The 20,956-nt window shown below is 47.6% G+C and overlaps 10 protein-coding genes across 10 annotated transcripts; 4 read left to right on the top strand and 6 right to left on the bottom strand.

Annotated features, from left to right (window-relative positions):
- Positions 1-186: 186 nt before the first annotated feature.
- N7455_004967 (Con-6 family protein) lies at positions 187-592 on the bottom strand (the record flags this gene model as incomplete). The annotated part of the gene is made up of 3 exons (XM_040962490.2): positions 187-271; positions 329-481; positions 549-592. 3 exons carry the CDS (start codon positions 590-592, stop codon positions 187-189), a joined length of 282 nt encoding a protein of 93 aa, XP_040807065.1.
- Positions 593-2,336: 1,744 nt separating this feature from the next.
- Positions 2,337-3,010, top strand: N7455_004968 (uncharacterized protein; the record flags this gene model as incomplete). Its single annotated transcript, XM_040962494.2, has 3 exons — positions 2,337-2,553; positions 2,633-2,861; positions 2,920-3,010. 3 exons carry the CDS (start codon positions 2,337-2,339, stop codon positions 3,008-3,010), a joined length of 537 nt encoding a protein of 178 aa, XP_040807068.2.
- Positions 3,011-3,841: 831 nt separating this feature from the next.
- On the bottom strand, positions 3,842-5,524 carry N7455_004969 (sugar porter family MFS transporter; the record flags this gene model as incomplete). Its single annotated transcript, XM_040962496.2, has 2 exons — positions 3,842-5,363; positions 5,430-5,524. 2 exons carry the CDS (start codon positions 5,522-5,524, stop codon positions 3,842-3,844), a joined length of 1,617 nt encoding a protein of 538 aa, XP_040807060.1.
- Positions 5,525-8,331: 2,807 nt separating this feature from the next.
- Positions 8,332-9,162, top strand: N7455_004970 (uncharacterized protein; the record flags this gene model as incomplete). Its single annotated transcript, XM_040962489.2, has 1 exon — positions 8,332-9,162. The coding sequence occupies one exon, from the start codon at positions 8,332-8,334 to the stop codon at positions 9,160-9,162; it is 831 nt and encodes a 276-aa protein (XP_040807064.2).
- A 389-nt stretch (positions 9,163-9,551) lies between these two features.
- On the bottom strand, positions 9,552-9,806 carry N7455_004971 (uncharacterized protein; the record flags this gene model as incomplete). The annotated part of the gene is made up of 1 exon (XM_065604925.1): positions 9,552-9,806. One exon carries the CDS (start codon positions 9,804-9,806, stop codon positions 9,552-9,554), a length of 255 nt encoding a protein of 84 aa, XP_065461825.1.
- Positions 9,807-10,545: 739 nt separating this feature from the next.
- On the top strand, positions 10,546-11,958 carry N7455_004972 (uncharacterized protein; the record flags this gene model as incomplete). The annotated part of the gene is made up of 1 exon (XM_040962495.2): positions 10,546-11,958. The coding sequence occupies one exon, from the start codon at positions 10,546-10,548 to the stop codon at positions 11,956-11,958; it is 1,413 nt and encodes a 470-aa protein (XP_040807061.2).
- Positions 11,959-12,322: 364 nt separating this feature from the next.
- On the bottom strand, positions 12,323-13,052 carry N7455_004973 (peroxiredoxin family protein; the record flags this gene model as incomplete). Its single annotated transcript, XM_040962491.2, has 5 exons — positions 12,323-12,358; positions 12,421-12,567; positions 12,624-12,787; positions 12,841-12,953; positions 13,003-13,052. 5 exons carry the CDS (start codon positions 13,050-13,052, stop codon positions 12,323-12,325), a joined length of 510 nt encoding a protein of 169 aa, XP_040807066.1.
- Positions 13,053-13,444: 392 nt separating this feature from the next.
- Positions 13,445-14,682, bottom strand: N7455_004974 (sugar phosphate isomerase/epimerase family protein; the record flags this gene model as incomplete). The annotated part of the gene is made up of 2 exons (XM_040962497.2): positions 13,445-14,261; positions 14,336-14,682. 2 exons carry the CDS (start codon positions 14,680-14,682, stop codon positions 13,445-13,447), a joined length of 1,164 nt encoding a protein of 387 aa, XP_040807067.1.
- Positions 14,683-15,078: 396 nt separating this feature from the next.
- Positions 15,079-17,510, bottom strand: N7455_004975 (fungal specific transcription factor domain-containing protein; the record flags this gene model as incomplete). Its single annotated transcript, XM_040962492.2, has 3 exons — positions 15,079-16,576; positions 16,630-17,447; positions 17,505-17,510. The coding sequence occupies 3 exons, from the start codon at positions 17,508-17,510 to the stop codon at positions 15,079-15,081; spliced, it is 2,322 nt and encodes a 773-aa protein (XP_040807059.2).
- A 1,374-nt stretch (positions 17,511-18,884) lies between these two features.
- On the top strand, positions 18,885-20,628 carry N7455_004976 (uncharacterized protein; the record flags this gene model as incomplete). The annotated part of the gene is made up of 6 exons (XM_040957572.2): positions 18,885-19,036; positions 19,095-19,252; positions 19,304-19,762; positions 19,813-19,936; positions 20,001-20,312; positions 20,361-20,628. 6 exons carry the CDS (start codon positions 18,885-18,887, stop codon positions 20,626-20,628), a joined length of 1,473 nt encoding a protein of 490 aa, XP_040811964.1.
- Positions 20,629-20,956: the final 328 nt, after the last annotated feature.

Here is a 20,956-nt window from a genome sequence, read left to right on the forward strand (position 1 = left end):
AGGCTCATAACGAATCTACGGGCTCATGAGATCATGAAGAAATATAGTTATGTATCGGAAGCTGTTGAACTATGAGACAGAGAAAAGTCAGACTTTCAGTCTGATACTATGGGTTCGGAGATATCAACAAGTGCCGCGCCCATATACTTTCACGAAAGAATAGTTACAGCAAGTAACCACAGGAGTCTACTCCTCCGGAGCACCTCTCTGCTCCATCTTCTCAGCAGCTCTATGCTTCCCACCCTCCGTCACGAGAGGATTATGCTGCGCGCTACATGGGCCAATCAGTAGATATTCAAATGTTTCCTTCCCTTAAGGTCATACTCACGCTTTAAGCCCAGCTGAGACCCTCACTGGGTCTTTGTTTTGATCGCCTCTTGCCTTATGTAATTCCTCGCGAGGCTGATCACCGCCGAGCTCATTAAGCTTGGCTTGTGCATTTTGCTTTGCCTCTTGTCCAACTTTCGGGTTTCTCAGCGCGCTGTAAAAGACAATCTTAGGCCTTAGACATCCTGACGAGCTTTTATGGACTGAAATTTAATACTTACGCCTTGTAGCCACGCATCTCGTTGAGGTTTTCTTCTGTCGGCATATTGATCTATGTGATTGGTTCAGGTGAGTGATCGTCTAACGAAGTCGAAGTCTGTCTTCGACGGATAACCCATCTACTTAAATGTTTTAATCATCAGCGGGTTGCCACATATTCATTTCTCCGTCACTACTCATCCGACGACTTGTTCGCCGTTATGATATAATTATGATGTCCCCTGATCGCATGACCTCCACTAATGAGGATAGACATCCATCCCAGCATACGCCCGTGGCTTTAATGTTAACATGAAAATCTGTTCGAACTTTCAATTTGGAATCAATCGTTTTGTCTAGGGTTTAAAAGTCGAATCGGGCGGTTGAAAGCAGACTGGAAAACCTTCAGCTACCTTGCCACGGGAAGACATTCTGCACATGGCAAATTTATTATGTATGGATACTGGGACTATGTGAACCCAATGAACACGACCTGAGCCTAGCCGTTCACTAAGCGCAACCTGAGCATACACCTAGCACGATGGGAGTGCTCACCCGTGGACCAAATTTTAACGTTACTAGGCATACCCTGGGCATCACTAGTGAAGTAACTATCATCTGACTGAGTTCTTAGTACAATTGAATGACTAGGGGGGCCACTGAGTAATCATTCTGTGCTTTCAAGGTTTGAAGTGGTGAGCGAGACCCTAAGCACCTTCATAAAGCGGCCGCATCCCGATCGGGAAATTCGCATCTGCGGCCTAAAGTCCGGTGCATGCTGCCACATATATAGCCTTTTTTTTAAGTGGACTCTTGCTCCTGTGTCGATCTCTTCTTTTTCCATGTTCCCCACGGTGAGTCACTACAACCTTTCCAGATCATCTTCAGCAAAACGTTTAGTATACTTGTAATTATTCCGTTCTACTCGAAATTTCACAACCTAGCAATGAGATAGTAAGGCTTTGCCATTCGTATCATATCCCTCATTGTTTCTCTCCACAATCTAAATGGTGCACTAACTTAACCCTGCCGGCCAATCCGGTGTTGGTGGTACCTGCCAAGCATCACTGCTGGATCTACTTACTCTTGGCTGCCACAATACAGTGTTTCTATATATGCGAGTTCCACGATCAGTTTAGCAGGATAGCACATGTCTAATCCTAGGGTGCACCTTACCATGTCTCTTCGGCCTGTGTGTTTTGTAAAGCCTTTTTGTGTGCCAGGTACTCTACGTGTGGACCAAAAGTACAATCAGTGAGAAGAACATGAAACTCTTCAGAAACTCCTCTATTCGCATGCTCAAATAGACAAAATACCAGAACCGGATGTCAACGGATATGCTAGAGGTATGTATATTCAACCATTTCCTTAGTTTGGAATGCTTGCAGCTTTCGGAGGAAACTGGGGGAGGCGGGAAGCGCGGGTGGACTGCGATATCCATTCTGGTATGATGTTGCTTATCCTTTCCTTAAATGAATTCAAGATGCAAGATACAATACGGAAAATAGGAGTTTCCACTTGCAGTCAGTAAAGCATTATCAGTTCGATGCTACTCTGACTGTCCGAGTATTGGCTCAAATCTGGGGGCCATGTGGGCCCATTTCCCCCATAAGGCCTAGTCCCTGACGATCAACCAATCACATCCCAAGAACGTTTCATGGGTTGCCGATCACGAAAATGGTTGGCCAAGTGCTATTATTATAGCGTGCCCAGGTGGGGATTAGACTATCTCATATATATAAGCTTGTTACTCCCAAGGTTGCTGTGAGGTAAACATCCCTCTTTCTACCATTTCCAAGTAATCCGACATCATGCTCGGGTTTTTGCCTTACGGTATAATCGCCATTGCTTCTCTTGCAGCAGCACGCGATCCCACGGTCTACCTCATTCGACACGGAGAGAAACCCAGTGATGGAGGAAATGGACTGAATGCACAAGGGCTCGAACGTGCACAATGCCTGCGCGAAGTTTTCGGCAAGAATTCTGAGTACAACATCACCCATATTATGGCACAAACGCCCAAGAGCAGTATGATCACACCCTGTCCCTGTGCGGCTTCGGTGCGCAGTATCATAGACTAGACCGAGGGCTAACGTGAACGGCACAGATGGCAAACGCGCCCGTCCCTATGACACCGTTGAGCCGCTGGCTAAAGATCTCGGTCTCACTGTTGATACGTCTTGCGATCGGGATGACCCGGATTGTGTCAAGGATGTGGTTAATGGATACGATGGAAAGGGCTTAGCCAATATACTGATTTGCTGGGAGCATGATGCACTGACGGATATTGCGAAAACACTGGGTGTCAAGGATGCACCATCTTATCCGGATGATAGGTTAGTCCTCAACCCTCGTGTCATAGTTCTCGCTCGATCTCCTCTAACATTCATATAGTTTCGACATCATCTGGACCCTCCCAGGCCCTTACAAGGAAATAACTGCGAAGACCAGCGAGCATTGCCCTGGTTTGGATGATGACGAGTAAATGCTGTCCACAGCAGGCTTGGGTGCTTCTAACAGCTCATGGTCAACTCGCCCCTTAATATTTTTTTTACAAGTCACGTGTTATTATGAATTTATTGTGAATTTGCATGTTAAAAAAGGAGGCGTGACTTTGATATTACCTGATGTTAGATATCTGATAGACAAGGTTGGTGCAAAGAACAATCCATAGAAATTACAGATAACCTCATCGCCTTCCCTTTTGACTTCGGCATTATTTGCATCAGTCATGCCTACCCATCCATCATCTATCTCAACTGCTTAAAAGCCGGAGGAGATGAACCTGGACGGCATCCATGGACCAAGATCGACTTGCGCATGACTATTACTTCATTTACACTACTGTGGTGCTCCTCTATAACCCGTAACCCATTATCAATTACTGGTAAGTGCTTACAGGTTATTGCCACGACCGGGGGACCTAGTGACATACCAGCAACCTGCGAGAAAAACTCCTGATGCAGGGAAAGAGTACAAACTGAACGAAACCAAAGCAAGAAGCCGCTAGTAGAGAGGATTTACAATGGTTTGAGAAAATGGTATTGAAGACTACGATAAATCCATCTGATTGATACAAATTACAATTTGAGTACAAGCAAAAACAAGAGGGATTGGGATCCCGTTGGTATTTCGCGGTTAACTCGTGATTAGGAAATCGAGGGGTAATAACCCAACAACTCGGAGAGATAAAAAGCAGCCCATCCTATTGGTGAAGCGTGGGTCCATATGGGCAATGGAAAACGCGCATTTGATGGCAAAGTACTGACTCTGGTTTCAGCTGTACCATGTTATAGAGGCCGAGTGTATCTTCAACCTACGAAACGGTGGTCTCTTTCTCGCTGGAATTGGGAGCTTGGGCAGTCCCTTCTTCTGCGTGAAGATCGGCGGTCTTCTGTGACTGAATCTCTCCCTGCTCCAGCCTGCGAACATGATGGTACTGCACAGTGGTCTTCCAGGGCGTAAGACCAGGGGTGGTAAACATGGTTTCGACCTCCTCCAGGGTTTTGCCAGCAGTTTCAGGGAAGGCGAAGAAAACATGAACAGTCATTGCGAAGCAAAAGACTCCAAAGACCACATAAACCTTCCATTTGATGTTTTCAAAAGCGGGAGGCACAAAGTAGGATAGGGCAAAGTTGAAGATCCAGTTAGACGATGTCGAAAGTGCGACAGCCTTGCCACGCAGGCGAAGGGGGTAGAGCTCAGGGGGGTAGATCCAGCTGACAGGACCCCAAGTTGGGGCGTAACTGGCGACGAAAAGATATGTGCAAGCGATCACTCCCTTGGCAGCCTTGGGGGCGTCGGAGAGATCCCACGATTGTTCGGGGGTATGGTTGAGACCACCCGGCGGAGCTGGCTTGCCGTACGATGCCATGATTCCAGCGTTGGCAAACATGAAAACCATCATGAGGGTAGAACCAACCAAGAGTGGAGTTCGGCGGCCCCAACGATCAATGAAGAGCAAAGCTAGAATGGTCATCACCACGTTGATGACGTATTGAATCGAGGATGCGACAAGGTTCGAGTTTCCAGTGAGCCCGGCCATACCAAAAACGTAGGTAATATAAAGCATCATGACGTTCATACCAGTGAGCTGCGACCAAATCTGAGTGAACATACCGAGGTGGGTTCGGTAGAGCATAGGTCCCTTGAAAAGGTCGAGGTATGAGGCGTCCTTGTTTTGGAGCTCAAACTCGACCATTTCACGGATCTCTTGTAGCTCTGACTGCACGAAGGGCGCATTTCGGTCACCTTTGGCATGGACCGAAGCCAAAACCTCGTGAGCCTCGTCCCAGCGATTCTTCTTGGCCAACCAACGTGGACTCTCCGGCAACAAGAAGACCAACCCAAAAAGCAGCGCGGCGGGAACCATCTGCAAACCCCATGGAGTGCGCCACGCAGCGGGACCTTTAAGGAAACTACAGCCATAGGAGACGTAGAACATGATTAAGATACCCCATGTAATCGCCCACTGTTGTGCTCCCACGACCTGGCCACGTTTACTGGGCTGGGCTAACTCGGCGACATAGACGGGGACTTGGGCGCTGAGAATACCAACGGAAAGGCCGTTGATGAAGCGGCCAACGACAAGCTGGGCTATTCCAAAGGATGAACACACGATGGCGCTACCAATGCACCAGATCACCGAGCCAGACTGGATGGCCCCACGGCGACCCAGATAGTCGGTCACGAAACCGGAAGCTAGAGCACCAACCCAGGAACCACCAGGCATGGCTGCTGAGATACCACCCTGATTGGCAGAGGTAGGGCCACCACATAGCCCCTCCGAGTTGGTACCAGTTTGGTTGAAGAAACACTTGTACTGCTGGGTGCCAAGACTGTGAGAGATAGTCAGCGATCATAATCCCTCGCCTTGGACCTCGTTAAGGGACGAGAAGTCTTACATAGCGGACATAGAAGCGATATCAAAACCGAATAGTGCACCGCCAATGACGGCCACCGTGGTGATGACATAGATGTTAGATATCTTGTACCCCATGATGAAATTCCGCAAGGGAGTCAGATATCAAAGATGGAGGAAGGAAGAAGAAAAAAGAAAGAAACGAGGAGCAAAGGTGAGGGATTTTAAAGATACAAAACAAAGCTGAATGAAAATACAAAACCATTAAAACAGTAAAACAGTAAAACGCCCAAACAGGAAAAGGCGCAACCCAAAATCATAAAGGCAAACGCGGAGGTGTGGAGATGCGGGGGGAAAAGCGTATCTGGGGTTCCCCGGAATACCTGCATTATAGGTACATTACTACTATAAACGAATGTATAAACTAGTACTCCGTACGGAGACTCCGTCCGGAGAACCCAGAAAAACGCCATAGTAGACACGAAGAGAATCCGGCTTTTCCATTTCAATATGACCCTGTCAAAGCCAACCTTGGAACCTTGCCAGCTATCAAGTCACCAATCACCAGCTGGATATCAAATTAGTTTGTGGTCAGATGCCGCCCACCCCCCTAGTGTATGTAACTTCATGTGTCGCCTCAAGCCACATGGTATCATCGCATGTCGGACATTTGCCTATTTTGTTCAAGGGTCTTGGTGGAAGGGACACCCATGGCTGGTTCCCCCTCCTTTAGCAACGAAACAAAGAACAGAACAGATAAAATACAAAACCAACTTTCCACCATGGAGGATCAATAACCAAGCATCATCATAATGAGGGTCAGCAGCCGTTCTGCGTTGATGTCGAAGTTGCAAAATTGGCTTACGAGAGGCTTGAATTACCTCGGACCCGCGGACGATGGCGGTCAGTTCTCCTTGGCAACACGCCTCTCCCGTTATGATTCGGTAACACGGCACATCCATAAAACAACACCATCAGAGCCTGTTTGTCCAACCAAGAAACACTCGTGTCCATGGTACGACCCGACTAGCACACACGACACTCTGGAAGCAAATTCCCATACCAACTGACTGGCTCACCACCCTTGGGCCATTTCTACCCAGGGGCTCTGCCAAACCCCAGGTGGCATAGCTAGTCTCTTAGCACACCTGTAAAGCGCCACATTGCGGTTGGGGCTGGAGGATTGAGTGCGCACCCTGCGAAGCCGCAAATTAAGGTGCCAAGTGAGCCATCAAGGCTACGCTTACCAGGTTCAAACATGCCACACCAGACTTTCGCTCTCGGAATAAAAGCTGGAAACAAAGGGGCTGTTTGCTCACGTCAATTGCTGACCACCAAGATTAGGTCGTTTAAAACTCGATTTCTTTATCCTACCACAGCCGTCAACGACGCAGGAAGAACCCCTTGTAGGAGCTACAATCGGTAACAATGTATCAATTTCACCTGCCTGAGGTGTATGCTTCTTGGTGTCATTTCCCGCCCTGTGCCCCTTACAACTGATTCCGGCTCGCTTACTAGCCGGTACTAAAATGTGATCCACCATATCATTTGCAACTTACAATGTTGCTCCGAGGCTGAGAATCCCTGCAGTCCAGATTGTGAACAATCGGACCGATAAAATGTGTTTAACCAACTGCTTGAATCTTCCCCTGAAATTTGCTAGCTTCACCTAGGGCCGTGCCCCAAGCCTAGCACATAGCTGACGCCATTATGCCTATGGCACTCTAGCTCTATCTTCATCATGGATTATTTTGTCCTGGAAGACCTGGCCACTCGCACTGACAATCTTTTATTGAGAGATTATGGATTTGATCAATGTTTTACACTTCACAAGCTTTGCAAGGCTGCGCTTTGACGATCACCCTGACAGTGGCGCATTTATCTTATGTGAGAAAAATGGTTCATTGTCCAGTAGGACCGGTGTTGTGCGCTATAATCACTGAAAATAGATACTCCGGAACGAATTGTGATAGCCGTCAAGCAATACTTCGAATAAACTAAACCGCTGAGGTAAGGCCGTGGTAGCTGTTAGGTTAATACGGAGTATAGACGCACGGACAAAAAATGAGTCAACTATGCACGGTCCTTGATAGTTGTACTGACCTTGGTCATTATCTACAGGTTTACCCTCCTCATAGGAGTGGCTCATAGGTTGGTCCATAAGTTCACAAATGACTGGTTACAATATCCATGAAACCAATTATTTGATCGGATCCTGGATGTTTGATGTAACCTTGGGAACCAGCCCTTGCTTAAACCGTGGTCGGATGTTTCTTGTGCAGATCAATTTTCAAGGAATGAATCATAAGGCATCCTTTGGCTTTGAGGCCAAATACGACATCTAACCAGCGGTGTCGTGGTCCAAATATCGGATATATTATTGTAACATTTCTACGAGATGGAGTTAATAGGGTTGCATTCCCCGCAAAATGCCTGCACATGATGCTCCTGGGTCCATGCTTCCAGGTAAATAAATATATCAGGTGCATGTGGGAGCTCCATTGAGTCCGAATCTTCGCTACAAAGGGGTTTTTTACTCCATACACATTTTATCTTTAAGGGACATGGTTGTCAGGAAAAATAGTGAATAGTCTCTTTCCCCTTACAAACGCAACATTGAACCTTCGGTTCCAATAAAGGCAAAATACTTGACAAACACATAATGGCCATATCCATGGATGCAAGAAAAAATCGAGTTGAAGTTACCGGTCAGGTAGCATCGAAACAGTGTAAAACGACACCCCTAACCCCGTCGCTAATACATAGAGAATATAAATCTTATAATTGGTGAAAACGACACCAATTTAACAAGTGATCCCTTGGGACAATATCGGGAAGTCTGACGCCTGTGGCGTTGGGGGTCAAAATGTGGGGGGGCTACATCCCGCGAATTCTCATTTCCAAGGTTTCTTCGTTTCCCCCCTTCTCTCCGCGAATTTCACATAATGGGCACAGCGACCGATTTACCGTCTCTTTCAAACCAAAGTCATCCACTTGACGGTTTACCACCACCTTACACGGAGGACGACACGCAGTCTGCGGCTCACGCCGCCCCCCAATATGAGATACCGTCCTATACTGCATGTGGATCTACCAATACATCAGCAACGGCCAAATTTCCGCCCACCATGAATGGGTACTTTCAATCGAAAATTACAACCACTTTCCACCTTGGACCGACCGCGGATGAAAAGCTATACGCGGTGTCAATCCCCGCGACTGTTTTCAATAACAAACCCACGATCGTGTTACACGATGGTCCAACTAACAAGCACCCTGTAATGGCAACAGCTCAAAGTGACAGGTGGGGAAGGAGCAGACCTGTCGCAATCACACTCCCGCCTCGTCCAGGGTCTCAACGTCAAGACTCCATCGTCGAGGTCGTTCCCGGCGGACCGTTGAAGCACTTTTCACCTAGCCATATGTTCGAAACATCCGTAGGTCCGAAAGGAATAACACGGGAGAGATTTGAGTGGCGTAAGAGCCATGGCAATGAAATCAAAGAACTTGCCGGTTTTTCATATGGATGGAAATTGGTGCGGCTGACAGGACCGGTGAGCAATGTAGCCGGGAGCAGAAAAGAACGCCCCCGGGGTTATACAAGCGATGGATTAGAGATTGTGGCTCTCATCGCACACAACGCTTCTTGGAGCATGACGAAAGGGTTTCGATTCGCCTTCATGGGCGCTGGGTTGACTGATACCATGGGAGAAAATTGGGAGATTGTTGTTGTGATTTCTGCTCTCCAATTGTGGTTCATAGATGTCGAAGCATAGATGTTCCAAGGCATATCGGATACAGCCGCCGCTACAAGTGTTGCCACCGGTTTGAATTGACCGCAAAGCCTGCTCTGCTGTATTCTGAGCTTATAATTTCCACATAATTCCCGACGTTGTCTGGACCCTATGACGGACACCTATCTCTCCCATTCCATCGTACCAAGGCAATGACTATATTCCGTCCTCGTGGAGAGATGGATACATCGCCTGTGCTGTGCTTTCACGATGGATTTTCGAATGGAGTAATTCCTTGGAGGTCTGGGGATTAAGATTGAAGTACTTTTGTCACTGAAAAGAGACTGGGGTCAATCTAAAGCCCTTTGCTGGTGCGACGTTGACCAAGGGGTACGAGTGCGCAGTACTTCCACTACGAACCCTATATGAACTCATAGTACACCGATCAGCCACGTGTCCAGGTCAGACGGTCGTTTATGAAACTGGCGGCATCCGCGGGAGCGGATATTAACGTTGAAATCTCCGGAAGATGGTCCGTTGGTCAACAAAGCTAGTGAGGTGCACCGGACATCGTGTGTTGATAGTAATTGCGTGCGAAATTTGTCACTAACATGGTCTAGTCGGAGAGACTCTGGGATTTTCGACAATCCGCCCTGGTCTTGCTCTTGTGCTTCCAAGTCCAACATTGTCCCATGTCTAAGGTCGATCTCCAGCTTTCTCGCTCCACTATCACCCGCAAGCCCACTCAAGCTGATCCACCTTCATTATCGTCGGTTTTTGTATTCTCGTGCTACTCTATATCCATTTAATATCTTCGTTGCTGTTTTCGGTGGACTTTTATCACTCTGAAGCGACGTGAAGGATAACTGTCTGTACCAGATAACGCCATGACTCCACGACTTTCGAACACCATATTCACTACGGAGTATCGTCGCAATAACTGCACATGCACCTAAGTGGCACTTCGACTGTCAATCTCTGCCCCTCAGGCCTAAACACCCCCACCTATCCACATGAAATTCGGGAGATTCCGCAGAGAACTGGATACAATCATTTCCTTCATATTTATGAATATAGTCGGAATTAGAATCCGAGAAAACGGCAAACCGTCAGACAAACGCGACTGTGTCGGGTTTAGGATGTTGAAATTTTTCTTCGAAAGTGGAAACGAACAATTTGCAGCCTCTCAGAGCGTCCGGATATAGATCCACCGGAGGCATGGCGCCCCAACAATTGGCCGGATCGGATCAAAGTTTGATCTTCCAGCGGTGGCCAAATCTACGATAATAGAAATTTGATCTTAAATAGTGCTTCATTTGATCTGTAATCGATTTTGTGGTTCTTTCTTTCACTATTTTCCCGCGATTTCCATCTGCACTTATCATTGTTAAGCTTAATTTGTTGAAGTTATTCGAATGTGCTACCATGGAGCTGGCGCTGCCCAATGACGTACTTCTCTTGGTAGGAGAGCAACTGGAACATAAAGAAGACCGACGGAATCTCATTTTTGTCTCCCGTCACTTTCACGATCTTTTCCTCCAACTGGTATATCGAAAGGCGTCTATCAACCATTGGCAAGATGCAAATTCGTTCCTGCATGCCATACTGGAACGACCTGCGCTGGCGCGGGCCGTTCGGGAGCTGGACCTAACAGACTGGCATGCGAAAAGCGTATCGGAAGACGACTGCAACCAAATTCAGACTTCGACATCTTTAAGGGCATGGCTGGATGATGTATCATGCTCAACGCTCGAAAGTGATCAATGGGCCCAGCGCCTCGAACAGGGCATTGCTGACGCCTGGGTTGCGCTCATTCTCCCATTGTTGAGTCAGCTCAAGAAACTTTCATTGGCCTATACGACAAACTCTCCATATTTGGACCGGATCATGCAAAGGGCCGTGGATTGCAAACAGCCATTTTCCGTCCAACCAGCCTTCCGGCACCTACGTGAGGTCTCGTTGCATCACCGGGAAGATCTCGATCACAGCGAGCACCTGGATGCCGCTGGAGCTGAGACTCAACTATCATCAACATTGCTCCTACCATTTTTCCAACTACCATCTGTCCGTGCTATCACAGCCAACTCGGTAGTGGACCCTAGCTCCCCCACTCCACTCTCCGAGGAACCCACGGATGATGAAAAGCCACGCCTTGGATTCTCCTCGATCACCGATATTGATTTACGTGCAAGTAGTGGGAACCATGGCATGGAGACGTTGGTTAGCTCATGCGCCGACCTGAAGTCATTTAAATACCAGCACTCGGATTCGCATGTTCTTTCGCACGGCTACCAGCCATCCGCCTTCTATCGCTCTCTGACCCATAGCAAAAAGAGCCTGCAAACATTGTGGCTGGACCACTATGGCAGCCACTACCCGTTCACCGCTGCTGGGTTGAATCAATCCCACGACGAGTGGTTTGGTTCCCTTGTTGATTTCACTGCCTTGAAAGAAGTGCGCGTGAGACTGCCAAATCTTTTGGATATTCGATACCAGAACGAACCGACCACACCTCTTATGGAATGTCTCCCATCGTCGCTTGAGACTCTTTACATTGAAGGATGTGAGGAGCGATATTTGGGAATGTTGGTTTCCCAATTACAACCCGTGATAAAAAGTCGTCGGACTCGTTTCCCTAAACTCAAGCGTGTCGATATCGAGGGTGCGTTCCAAAACGTCCCGTCGGATGACGATGGTCAGGTTGCCAGCTCTGGACCTGAGGTACTTGAAGCTGTGATCAAGGACAAAATATATCAAGCTGCCGAGCCTTTGCATATAGACTGTGTCAATGCTGGTTTGGAGTTGCATCTTCACGACCGTGTTCTGTCGCATACTTGACTCTCCCCATTGGTTAGCAACCTTCGGGCTTGCATTTCCCAGCATTTTATTTGACGATACCACCTGAACGCTTTGCATTATATAGATCTACCTTTTGCTTCTTCGCAATTGTTTCTCGCTAGATTTGGAATTTCTTAGATGATTGAATAGACCTCCCGCTCTTCGTTTTCAATTCAAGTTCTGGATAGGTATTATGGAATCATTATTAACGAAGTACACTGATTCAGACCGTAGATATGTAGTGATTAAAGCTGCATCTTGTATACCTCCGTAGGAGGGCCCGTATTTCACAAAGAAACATGCTTCTAAAGGACATTTGGAATTGGATTTGGAATGATCCGAGAGTATTCTATAGTTTGTGTATTTAAAGGGAAGCAAGAACCGCATCGGCGCCGGATTTCTATAGACAAATTGAGCTGTTAGTCACCAGAAGGAGCGGAAACGGAGAATGAAATTACGTACCTTGACAACACCCCTCTCGGTCTCAATTTGGGCATAGCTGACCTTACCGTGATCGATAACGATCGCATAACGGCCTGTACGGCCAGACGCCTCATCGGCCCAACCAATGCTCTTGGAAAACTTGGCATCGGGATCCGAGAGGAAAAGCTATTCATATAAATCAATACTAGTCACAGAAACGTGGAAAGTGGGGTTGTGCTCACGATGTCATCCCCGCGAACTCCGTTCGCCTTGCCCCAGGCACTCATCACGAATGGATCGTTGAAAGCAACGACCGCGACAATGTCGACACCCTTCTCACGGAGCTTGGGCAGGTTCTGGATATATCCTGGCACGTGGCTGACGGAACAGGTTGGGGTGAAAGCACCTTGGTTCACACGTCAGCACTTTAGCTAGAGGGTAACATCGACATAAACTTACCGGGAACGGAGAACAAGACGACCTTCTTGTTGGCCCACTCCTGCGAGGCATTGTAGTTGATGGGGATACCGCAGGAGGTAATTTCACCACTTTCCTCGTTCCATGGAATGTACCTGGAGAGAGATCAGCGTCATTCTTTGCGGGGGTTTGGGGTTTACATACTGGAAGACCACGTCGCTAGGGAACGAATCGCCGGACTTGAGTGTAGTCATATTGAGACGAATGTGGATATTAAGAGAAGAGAGATATGGAAGAGAAGTTGCGATTTTGGAAATGGCGGGGGTGAGGGGGTGGATGTCAACGTCAAGCTGATTAATATGAGGTGATCGCCCGCGTGCGGGGCAGATACCTTGCGGGAGACGCCGAGCTCCAGTTCAGGGAATGTAGCAATTGATTCTTTGATTCTTCAAATATAAACTAAGAAATATTGATTTTTTTTTTTTTTTTTAAAAAAAAAAACAAAGATGATTGCTATGTACTTACCACACAAACAGTGGCCATTAGATGTAACAGTGATACTAGAGGAAAAGAGGGCTCTCAAGTCCAATACGGACATACACTCGATTACTTTCAGATTCGGCAGTGATCAAAATATACGTGTTCTTCATAGCTTATGCTTGTGTTCATCTAACTGGAGCCGATGCACTACTTGTGCGATAGCATTCCTACGTTCACCGTGGCTTTGCCAAAAGGCTGGAATGGACTTTGCAGTTTCACACAAGAGGCGAAGACCATTGATTCCTCTGGCAGCATGTTCTGTCGGAATCATTTGTCCTGGTTGATTCAGTGATGCATTGAACACCTCAAGCGAGACTGGGCCTTGGTACCCGGTGGCAAGCACAGCAGCTGTGACAAGCTCAACCGGCATATACGCACCTCTAGACTTCTCAAGAGGATACAGCCGATGGCTTCGCGACCATGGGAGCAATGCAGGTGTTTCCGGGTCAGTTGGAGGGAGGAAAGTTGTTGGGTTCATCAACTCTGCATCGCCGCACTGGAAGAAGAATATCCGATCACCTGGTACCGTCGACACTAATGACGCGAGTGATCCGGTAAGAACATCCAGAGATTCCTCCAAGGTTGGGTAGATCCGCCCGTGGCCAGCAACATTGTACGGATCAGCAAACTCGACGGCGAGGATATTGAAGGCATCCACGATCAGGCCAACGTTAGGGCGGTTGGCAAATCGCACAGCTTCCCATGAGGCTGACCATGTATTTCGAGTTGCCCAAGATAGGCCCTCGTACCCAATCTTCAACATGCGCCCACCATCGGCCTTTGCGTAGGCAGCCGCCATGTCGCCCAGTTCTGCGAGGTCCCTCGCGACCGTCTTGAGATCAGATGTCACCCCCTCGTCCGTGCGGATGTTCGCACACATAAAGACAAGATCAGTGTCAAAGGCGCGCATAAATGGAAATCGTCTATGGTAGTAAGTTAGTTCAGACTTCATGACCGGGTTCCCGCTATTTCGTCATCGGGGTAAGGTATATCTCACTTGGCAACCAGATCGAAGGCAGCCTGGCGTTCGGCTGGATCTTTGATTCCCTCGATTTTCCGAAGAGGCTGGGTGCAAGCAACCCGCATTCCTAACGATTTGACAACACGAGCCAATTTCCGAGCAACCTGTAGATTCTCTGCAGTCGGTTCCCAAAGTTGGTCTCCCGGCAATCCATGTTCTTCCAGGTACGCAGCCCAACACTCGTCAAACAGGTCGATCCATTCATATCCCGAGTTCGCCGCGGCCCTCAGTCGTGGTTCTAAACGATGCTCTCGCCAGTTCCCAAGGGACAACGTGGCGATACCCAATGGATTTGCTTTATATGGAGGCCAAGAAACTGTCATAATTCCAGATTTGGTAGCTTATATCCTTTCACTTTGGGGGTATTGGTTCCATTAATACAACAAAAGGATGATCGAATACCCGAAATGTTGACGCCACTTCACGCCACCTCCACAAACCGGTGCATTAAAGAATGCACCGAGTGGGGATACTCGACCCTCTATATTAAAGCTTACCATTTTATTATAAAACGAACCAGAAGATTCAAATGTCGATTGATTCATATTAATAGGAAAACACATGAAACCCCATATAATTTACAATGGCTCTTGTAAACTCAATGCTCATTTGGCTGGGCAATAAAGAATTTATGGAAGCAAGAGATGTATGGTGGTCATTAGACGCTAAAATTTCATGAGCAATAGCTGTCCTTCTCAAGTTTCCTTTTGCCAAATTTGTCAAAAGACACCTCCAAATCCGGGCCCGAACATTTCCCGGAAGAATTCAGCAAATCCTTCGCCAGTTAAATCCTCCTGAGTAGGCATTGAAGCTGTAGTCAAGAACGGATCGTAATCTGAGATGAGAGCCTCATATGGTTTCGAATTGGGGGCCTGCTGTGGCATAAATTGTCTCGCTCCGTCATCAAAACCCGTGCTGGTGTAGGACGCATCTACTCTAGTCTGACCAAGTTGATTCGAGCATTTCAGTCCCGCTGCTCTAGCTTTTAGGATCATCATGAGGTGCTGTCCAAGCAATGCAGCAATTCCAAATCGATGCGATGGGGTTGTACCTGCACGCTCTAGTTGAATGGCAACTTGGCTAAGTAGAGCAAGAAGTTCCACGTCATTTCCGACGCGGGATCCATACAAGGCGGGGAATAGCTTCAAAGCCAACACTGCGGCATATGATATCATAGCCCAAGTCGGAGCCAACATGCAATACAATGGCTCTCCAATATCATGCAAATCGCGCACGGCGAGCTCGCAAGAATTAACTGCAGCCTCGAAGCAATCCGCTCGGATTGCCTCCATATTTTGGTCCCCACTTATGGAACCGTGAAGGGCAAATGACAAGGTCCAAAGCCTTCCGTGGAGATAAACATAATGAAGGAAAATATTAGACAGCTTTTCAGACGGCGATGTGATTAAATTGGGCATTGGATATGATAACCAACGGTCACACCAGGGCCTTAAACTTGTATCAACCATTTCTCGCACCCAATGGGGATCGACGTGTGTTAAATGAGCTTGACGTCTTAGTTCATTTTGTAATGATGCTAGAATGCGTCGTAGGGCGATGAACGCACATGTGTGCTTATCTGTGGGATCCGCTAGGTGGTGGAGCCACCAGCTGTCGACACTTTGTGTCAAGTCTGTTTCCGGGAAAGTGTGTATTCTACCACAGGCTGCACTGCTTGCGCGCTCCCATAGCAGAATCCTCAGCCAGGTTCTCTCGCGGTTTCGCGCCATGCGTTGATTTTCGGTCGGATCTTTTGAGGGATACTCTAGCAATAAACGTGACGAGTTGTTTCCCGGGAGTGGTGTAGAGACTGGATCCTGGTTTCTAGAATAGGAAGCATTGATCGAGTTCAGAGGGACCGCATCTTTGGCACGGGAATCCTGGTCTAGACCCAGCTCGGCTGCTACACCAAAGGCGTACATTGTGTAGAGCCACGAACGCTCCTGTGCCAGTGTCTCTGCGGGAGTGGCTGATAGTAATGAGATATAGTAGCCTTGAACGATTTCAACCGATTTATATCCACAGGTATGAACGTGTTTCGAGAGCTTTTCGCCATGAAGGCGTAATCGTTTAGCGACTGATGCTGACCCATGATCAAATTGCGCAGTTAGAGCCAGTATCCAGGTGAACAAAAGGGCCGATCGTGAACGCACGAAATCCGGAGTGTGAAGCATCGGGTCGAGGATTCCATTGACTGGATGCAAGCGGACGAAATATCTAAAATTGATCAGCGCGTGTAGATCGACAGAGCAGCTAATATATTGGCTTACACTGGAAACAAATAACAGGCCTCATCCATGGTCACCAGACCAAGGTCCACTGGGTCAACATCGGGGCCAACATCGCGTAGAGGAACCTGTGGAGACGATTTGAAATAGTTCGAGTAACGGTATGGGTGCTCGAAAGGACCGACCAGGGTATCGATTCCTGCTTCAAGAGTATCCCTGTCCAGTTTTAAGCCAAGTGACACGTAACCTGGTCGATGAAGTAGTTGACGGCCGATTGACTGGCTGGCTGACGAGTGCGCCGCAGAAGATGGTTCATTCGTTCCCGGTAAAAGGTTAGCAGATATTGAGTGCAACTCTAAGGCCTGGGCGGCATCGGTGGCATCTGCCAGCAAGGCCAAAGGATTACTAATTGGTTCGCGGTTGGATTGGGAGAGTTCGCCGCTGCGGAATACAGGAGAGACAAGATTTGCTAACGGTCCATCATCTTGTACAGTTGGCACAGCCGAGTTGTAGCATGGGGCGCAAGATTCTTCAGATCCTAATCGCAGTAATGTTTGGGCGGAGTCGGTTGTTTCAGCTGGGTGGTTGGAGAATAAGAGGTCTAGAATTGGCTCTTCACTTGGGACGAAATTGTCCACTTCATCATTCTCGCCCGTATGGGACGTTTTCGCCTTTTTTAATTCCGACTGCATTTTCCGATAGGCTTTTTCAAATCCTTGATAGCGACCTGTCGCACCGCGCTTTCTCCCAAGCTTTCTCGGCTCTGGTATATTGCACTCGCGGTTGGTGCGCTTACATCGTTGGCATGGTTCTGTCGAGTTATCGTCTTGCTGCTCCCTTTGTAGTCGGATGCATCTCATCTACAGGGTTTTGTTAGCAAGTATGTATCACTTGGGGTTCGGGATTCGAGGGTATACCTTCATTTTTCGACATGCCTCACACGCGACCGCACTGGCGGGGCGAGTTTGGCCAGAGGAAATATCATCCCCAGAATATGATAGCATAGGAGTTCTAAGAATCAAAATAATAACAATCTCGAAGTAATCAATCGGAATATATAGATTAACTTAAGAGGAGAGAGAAAGAGTGGATAAATATCAAAATCTCCCCGGAATTTCAAAACTGCGGGGGAATTTTCGGCTATGAGATTGCAGCTCTACACGCCTCGACCTCCATCCACCTCCAATGTCGTTCCAATTACAAATCTACTCTGTCCAGATCCCAAATACTATGCTGCATTGGCTAAATTCACGGGCTGGCACAATCGTTTTAAATTACACGGATTCGATGGAGTGTCTTGGAGCGCATGCTTCCTCGTTCTCCTGGTCATCTCGAGCTTCCCGCCTGCGCGAGCTGTGGCTGATGTCGATAAAAAAGCGCAAGAGTTATCCTTAGATTTATTGCACTCGACCTATTTGGCGCATACGATGGACTTTTTGACAACGCCCGCCTGGGGAACTCACCTCAACACTTGACGAATGGCTTCATGGTGAGAAATATCCTTCCGTTATGAGCTTGATCGACATACCAATGGGAGGTAGTGAGAATATTGAATTCTATGTACAATAGCGACCTTAAAATCATCTACGGTAGAAACTCTCAAATAAGGATAGCACAATATTCCCGTATACCAAATAGCATATGCAAACCATCGATACATCGAATGCTTTAAAAAGTTCACTCTAATACAAATTCTATAAATTTACCGTATCTCTCAAACACTACCTTTATGCGACAGGAAAAGCCAAGGTGAATCAGACCTAAGTTCCCTTGTTGGACCTCACTCACATGTACGGGCGACTAAGTATGCCACTGGTTCATAACTCTCTCGTTGGTTTATATTGCCAGGCATTAATTTAGATCCACTCTCACTTTACAAGTATGCGAAGGTATATCCCGGCCAGTGATCGGAAACTAATTATATAGTCAAAGGTTATAGTTATGTAGAAAAGTATCTTATATAGAATATGCTTTTTTTTACCGCTCTCGTGATATCTCAAAAGACAGCTCAAAAGAACCTAACTATTCTTGTTGTATATGAACGGTTGGCATACTTAGTCGCCCGTACACATGGGCGGTTAATCCATGGAATTACTTTCAGCCGCCACTTATGAAGGAAATGTTTGTATCCACCCGGCCACTTAATTTATTCGCCGGCGCCGAGGCATCTGTAGGTACGTATCAACATTCAACAGCAGAATAATTATGTTAAATATAAATGACTTTATTCGATGGGGTTTAAAGAAACAATCCTTTCATCTCCTTAAATTTCTAGTCTGGCATCAACCATACCCACAATGAAGACTATCGAGGTCGACGTTCTCGTCTGCGGAGGAGGCATGTCTGGATTGGCATGCGCTGCTTTTGCAGCGGAAGCAGGAGCCAAAGTATTGGTTGTCGAGAAGCAAGCGGATGTTGGTGGCTCATCAAATTATTCGGCAGGAATGTTGTAAGTGATTGAATTAAACTTCAGGACAAACGAGGTTGTTAATACTATCAACGGACAGCTGGGCCCCACAAACATATAACAAGCTGAGAAACTGGGTCCCAGAAGGAGATCCGGTATTGCAGAAGGCCTGGTTAAACGATTATCTACCTGCTGTGCAGTGGATGCGTGAAAATGGGGTGCCAACAGCAGACCGGTTTGACGGTATCATGACAATCGGTAAGGCTAGAGAAAAGGAAATTGGTGAACGGTTACCCTGACAAGTCATAGGTATTGGATTTCCAATTAAGATTCCACACCTTCATAACCTCCATCGAAAGCGCATTCAGTCTAGCAAGACACATTCCGATATTTTCACCAACACGTCGGTGGTCAAGTTGATTCAGAAAGAGCCCGGGGTTTCAGGATCGAGCATAATTGGCGCTGTCATTTGCAGGAACTCCCCCAATTCGCCAACTACATATCACGAAGTCAGAGCCAAAGTGGTAGTTTTGGCTACGGGGGGCTTCCAAGGCTCTCCAGGGATGACATCCAAATATCTTGGACAAGGCGGAGACAATATCTTTGTGCGCTCCAATCGTGGATCAGTGGGAGATGGACTCAAGTTGGCGATTGAGTCTGGTGCGGGAACCAGTAGAGGAATGAACACCTACTATGGTCATCTTTTGGCAGCTCCACTTCGAGCTGAAGACGTGGATCCAAAGGATTATCTTCCACTCGCGCAATACCGTAAGAGCAGGTCCTTGTCAACTCCGCGTTTATCTCTAATCAAATTACAGAAAGTAAACATTGCCTACTGCTAAATGAAGCAGGTCAACGATTTGCCGATGAGACCACTGGTGACGAAATCATCAATCAGTATCTGGCCAAACAGCAAAAGCGTCGTGGATTCATATTGTTCAAGTATGTTAGTTTCCAGAAAGAGGGGATTGGGGCGATATTCTGATCATATACTTCTATATTCTAGCGAGAAAACTCGTCTCCAACACTGCGTTACTGCGTTGTTCCCTAATGCAGGGGACATCGATCGTCTGCAGAAAGCCCGCGAACATGGCTGCAATGTTGGAAGTGCGTCAAAATTGGATGGTCTGATGGATATTCTCCACGGGTGGGGTGTGAACGATGTACAAGCAAGACGTACTATCGAGGAGTATGATCGAGTGGTGCGTTTAGGGGACAAGAGCATTTCCCTTAACGCACCTATCGGTCGTGCCGGTTCGCCCCCTACACCCTTGGTGGATGGGGAAGGTCCCTTCTATGCCATGGAGGTCCAGCCGTCGTAGGTTGTCTTTTACATGGTCCAATTCTCCCATCTAACGTTCGATAGTATCACATTCACCTACGGCGGTATCGCGATCGATACGAAAGGGCACGCCTTGACCCCAGATAAATCCAGAATTCCAGGTTTGCTCATCGCGGGCGTCGATGCTGGCGGCTTCAGTAATCTCGGGTACGCTGGGGGTCTAGCTCTCGCGTTCGTGACAGGACTATGGGCGGCCCGAGAAGTTGCAAGCGACTTGGGGTTGCCTGAGCCTCGCTTACCCCCTGCCGATATTCGGGATGGGGAGGATAAACCAATTCAGGGGCGCCTTTGAGCTGGTTTTGTTGCAGGTTGCGTCTAGAAGTTAGCCCCTGTGGGATGGCCTTTTATTCAGATAGATATGTTTGCCAAAATTCACTCCAAAAATTGGATGTCGCATTGGTTGCCAAGCGGTTGACGTCGATGGCTCCATCCACCCTCTATCAAGGTCCTCACCTTCCAGCCGTTGAATATAACCCACGCCCTTCCCATTTCTACGTAGGTTCCGTTTCCGATCTACTTATGGTAAAACATCAGTCGACTATTGGTTTCTGGGTATCAATAGGTGACAAGCCCTCGGAGACAAACCATCTCGGTAGATACAGGGCTCTCTATCGTCTCCT

This window comes from Penicillium solitum, assembly GCF_028829755.1.
Source record: "Penicillium solitum strain IBT 25940 chromosome Unknown utg000003l_segment0_segment0, whole genome shotgun sequence".
In the NCBI taxonomy this organism is placed as follows: domain Eukaryota; kingdom Fungi; phylum Ascomycota; class Eurotiomycetes; order Eurotiales; family Aspergillaceae; genus Penicillium; species Penicillium solitum.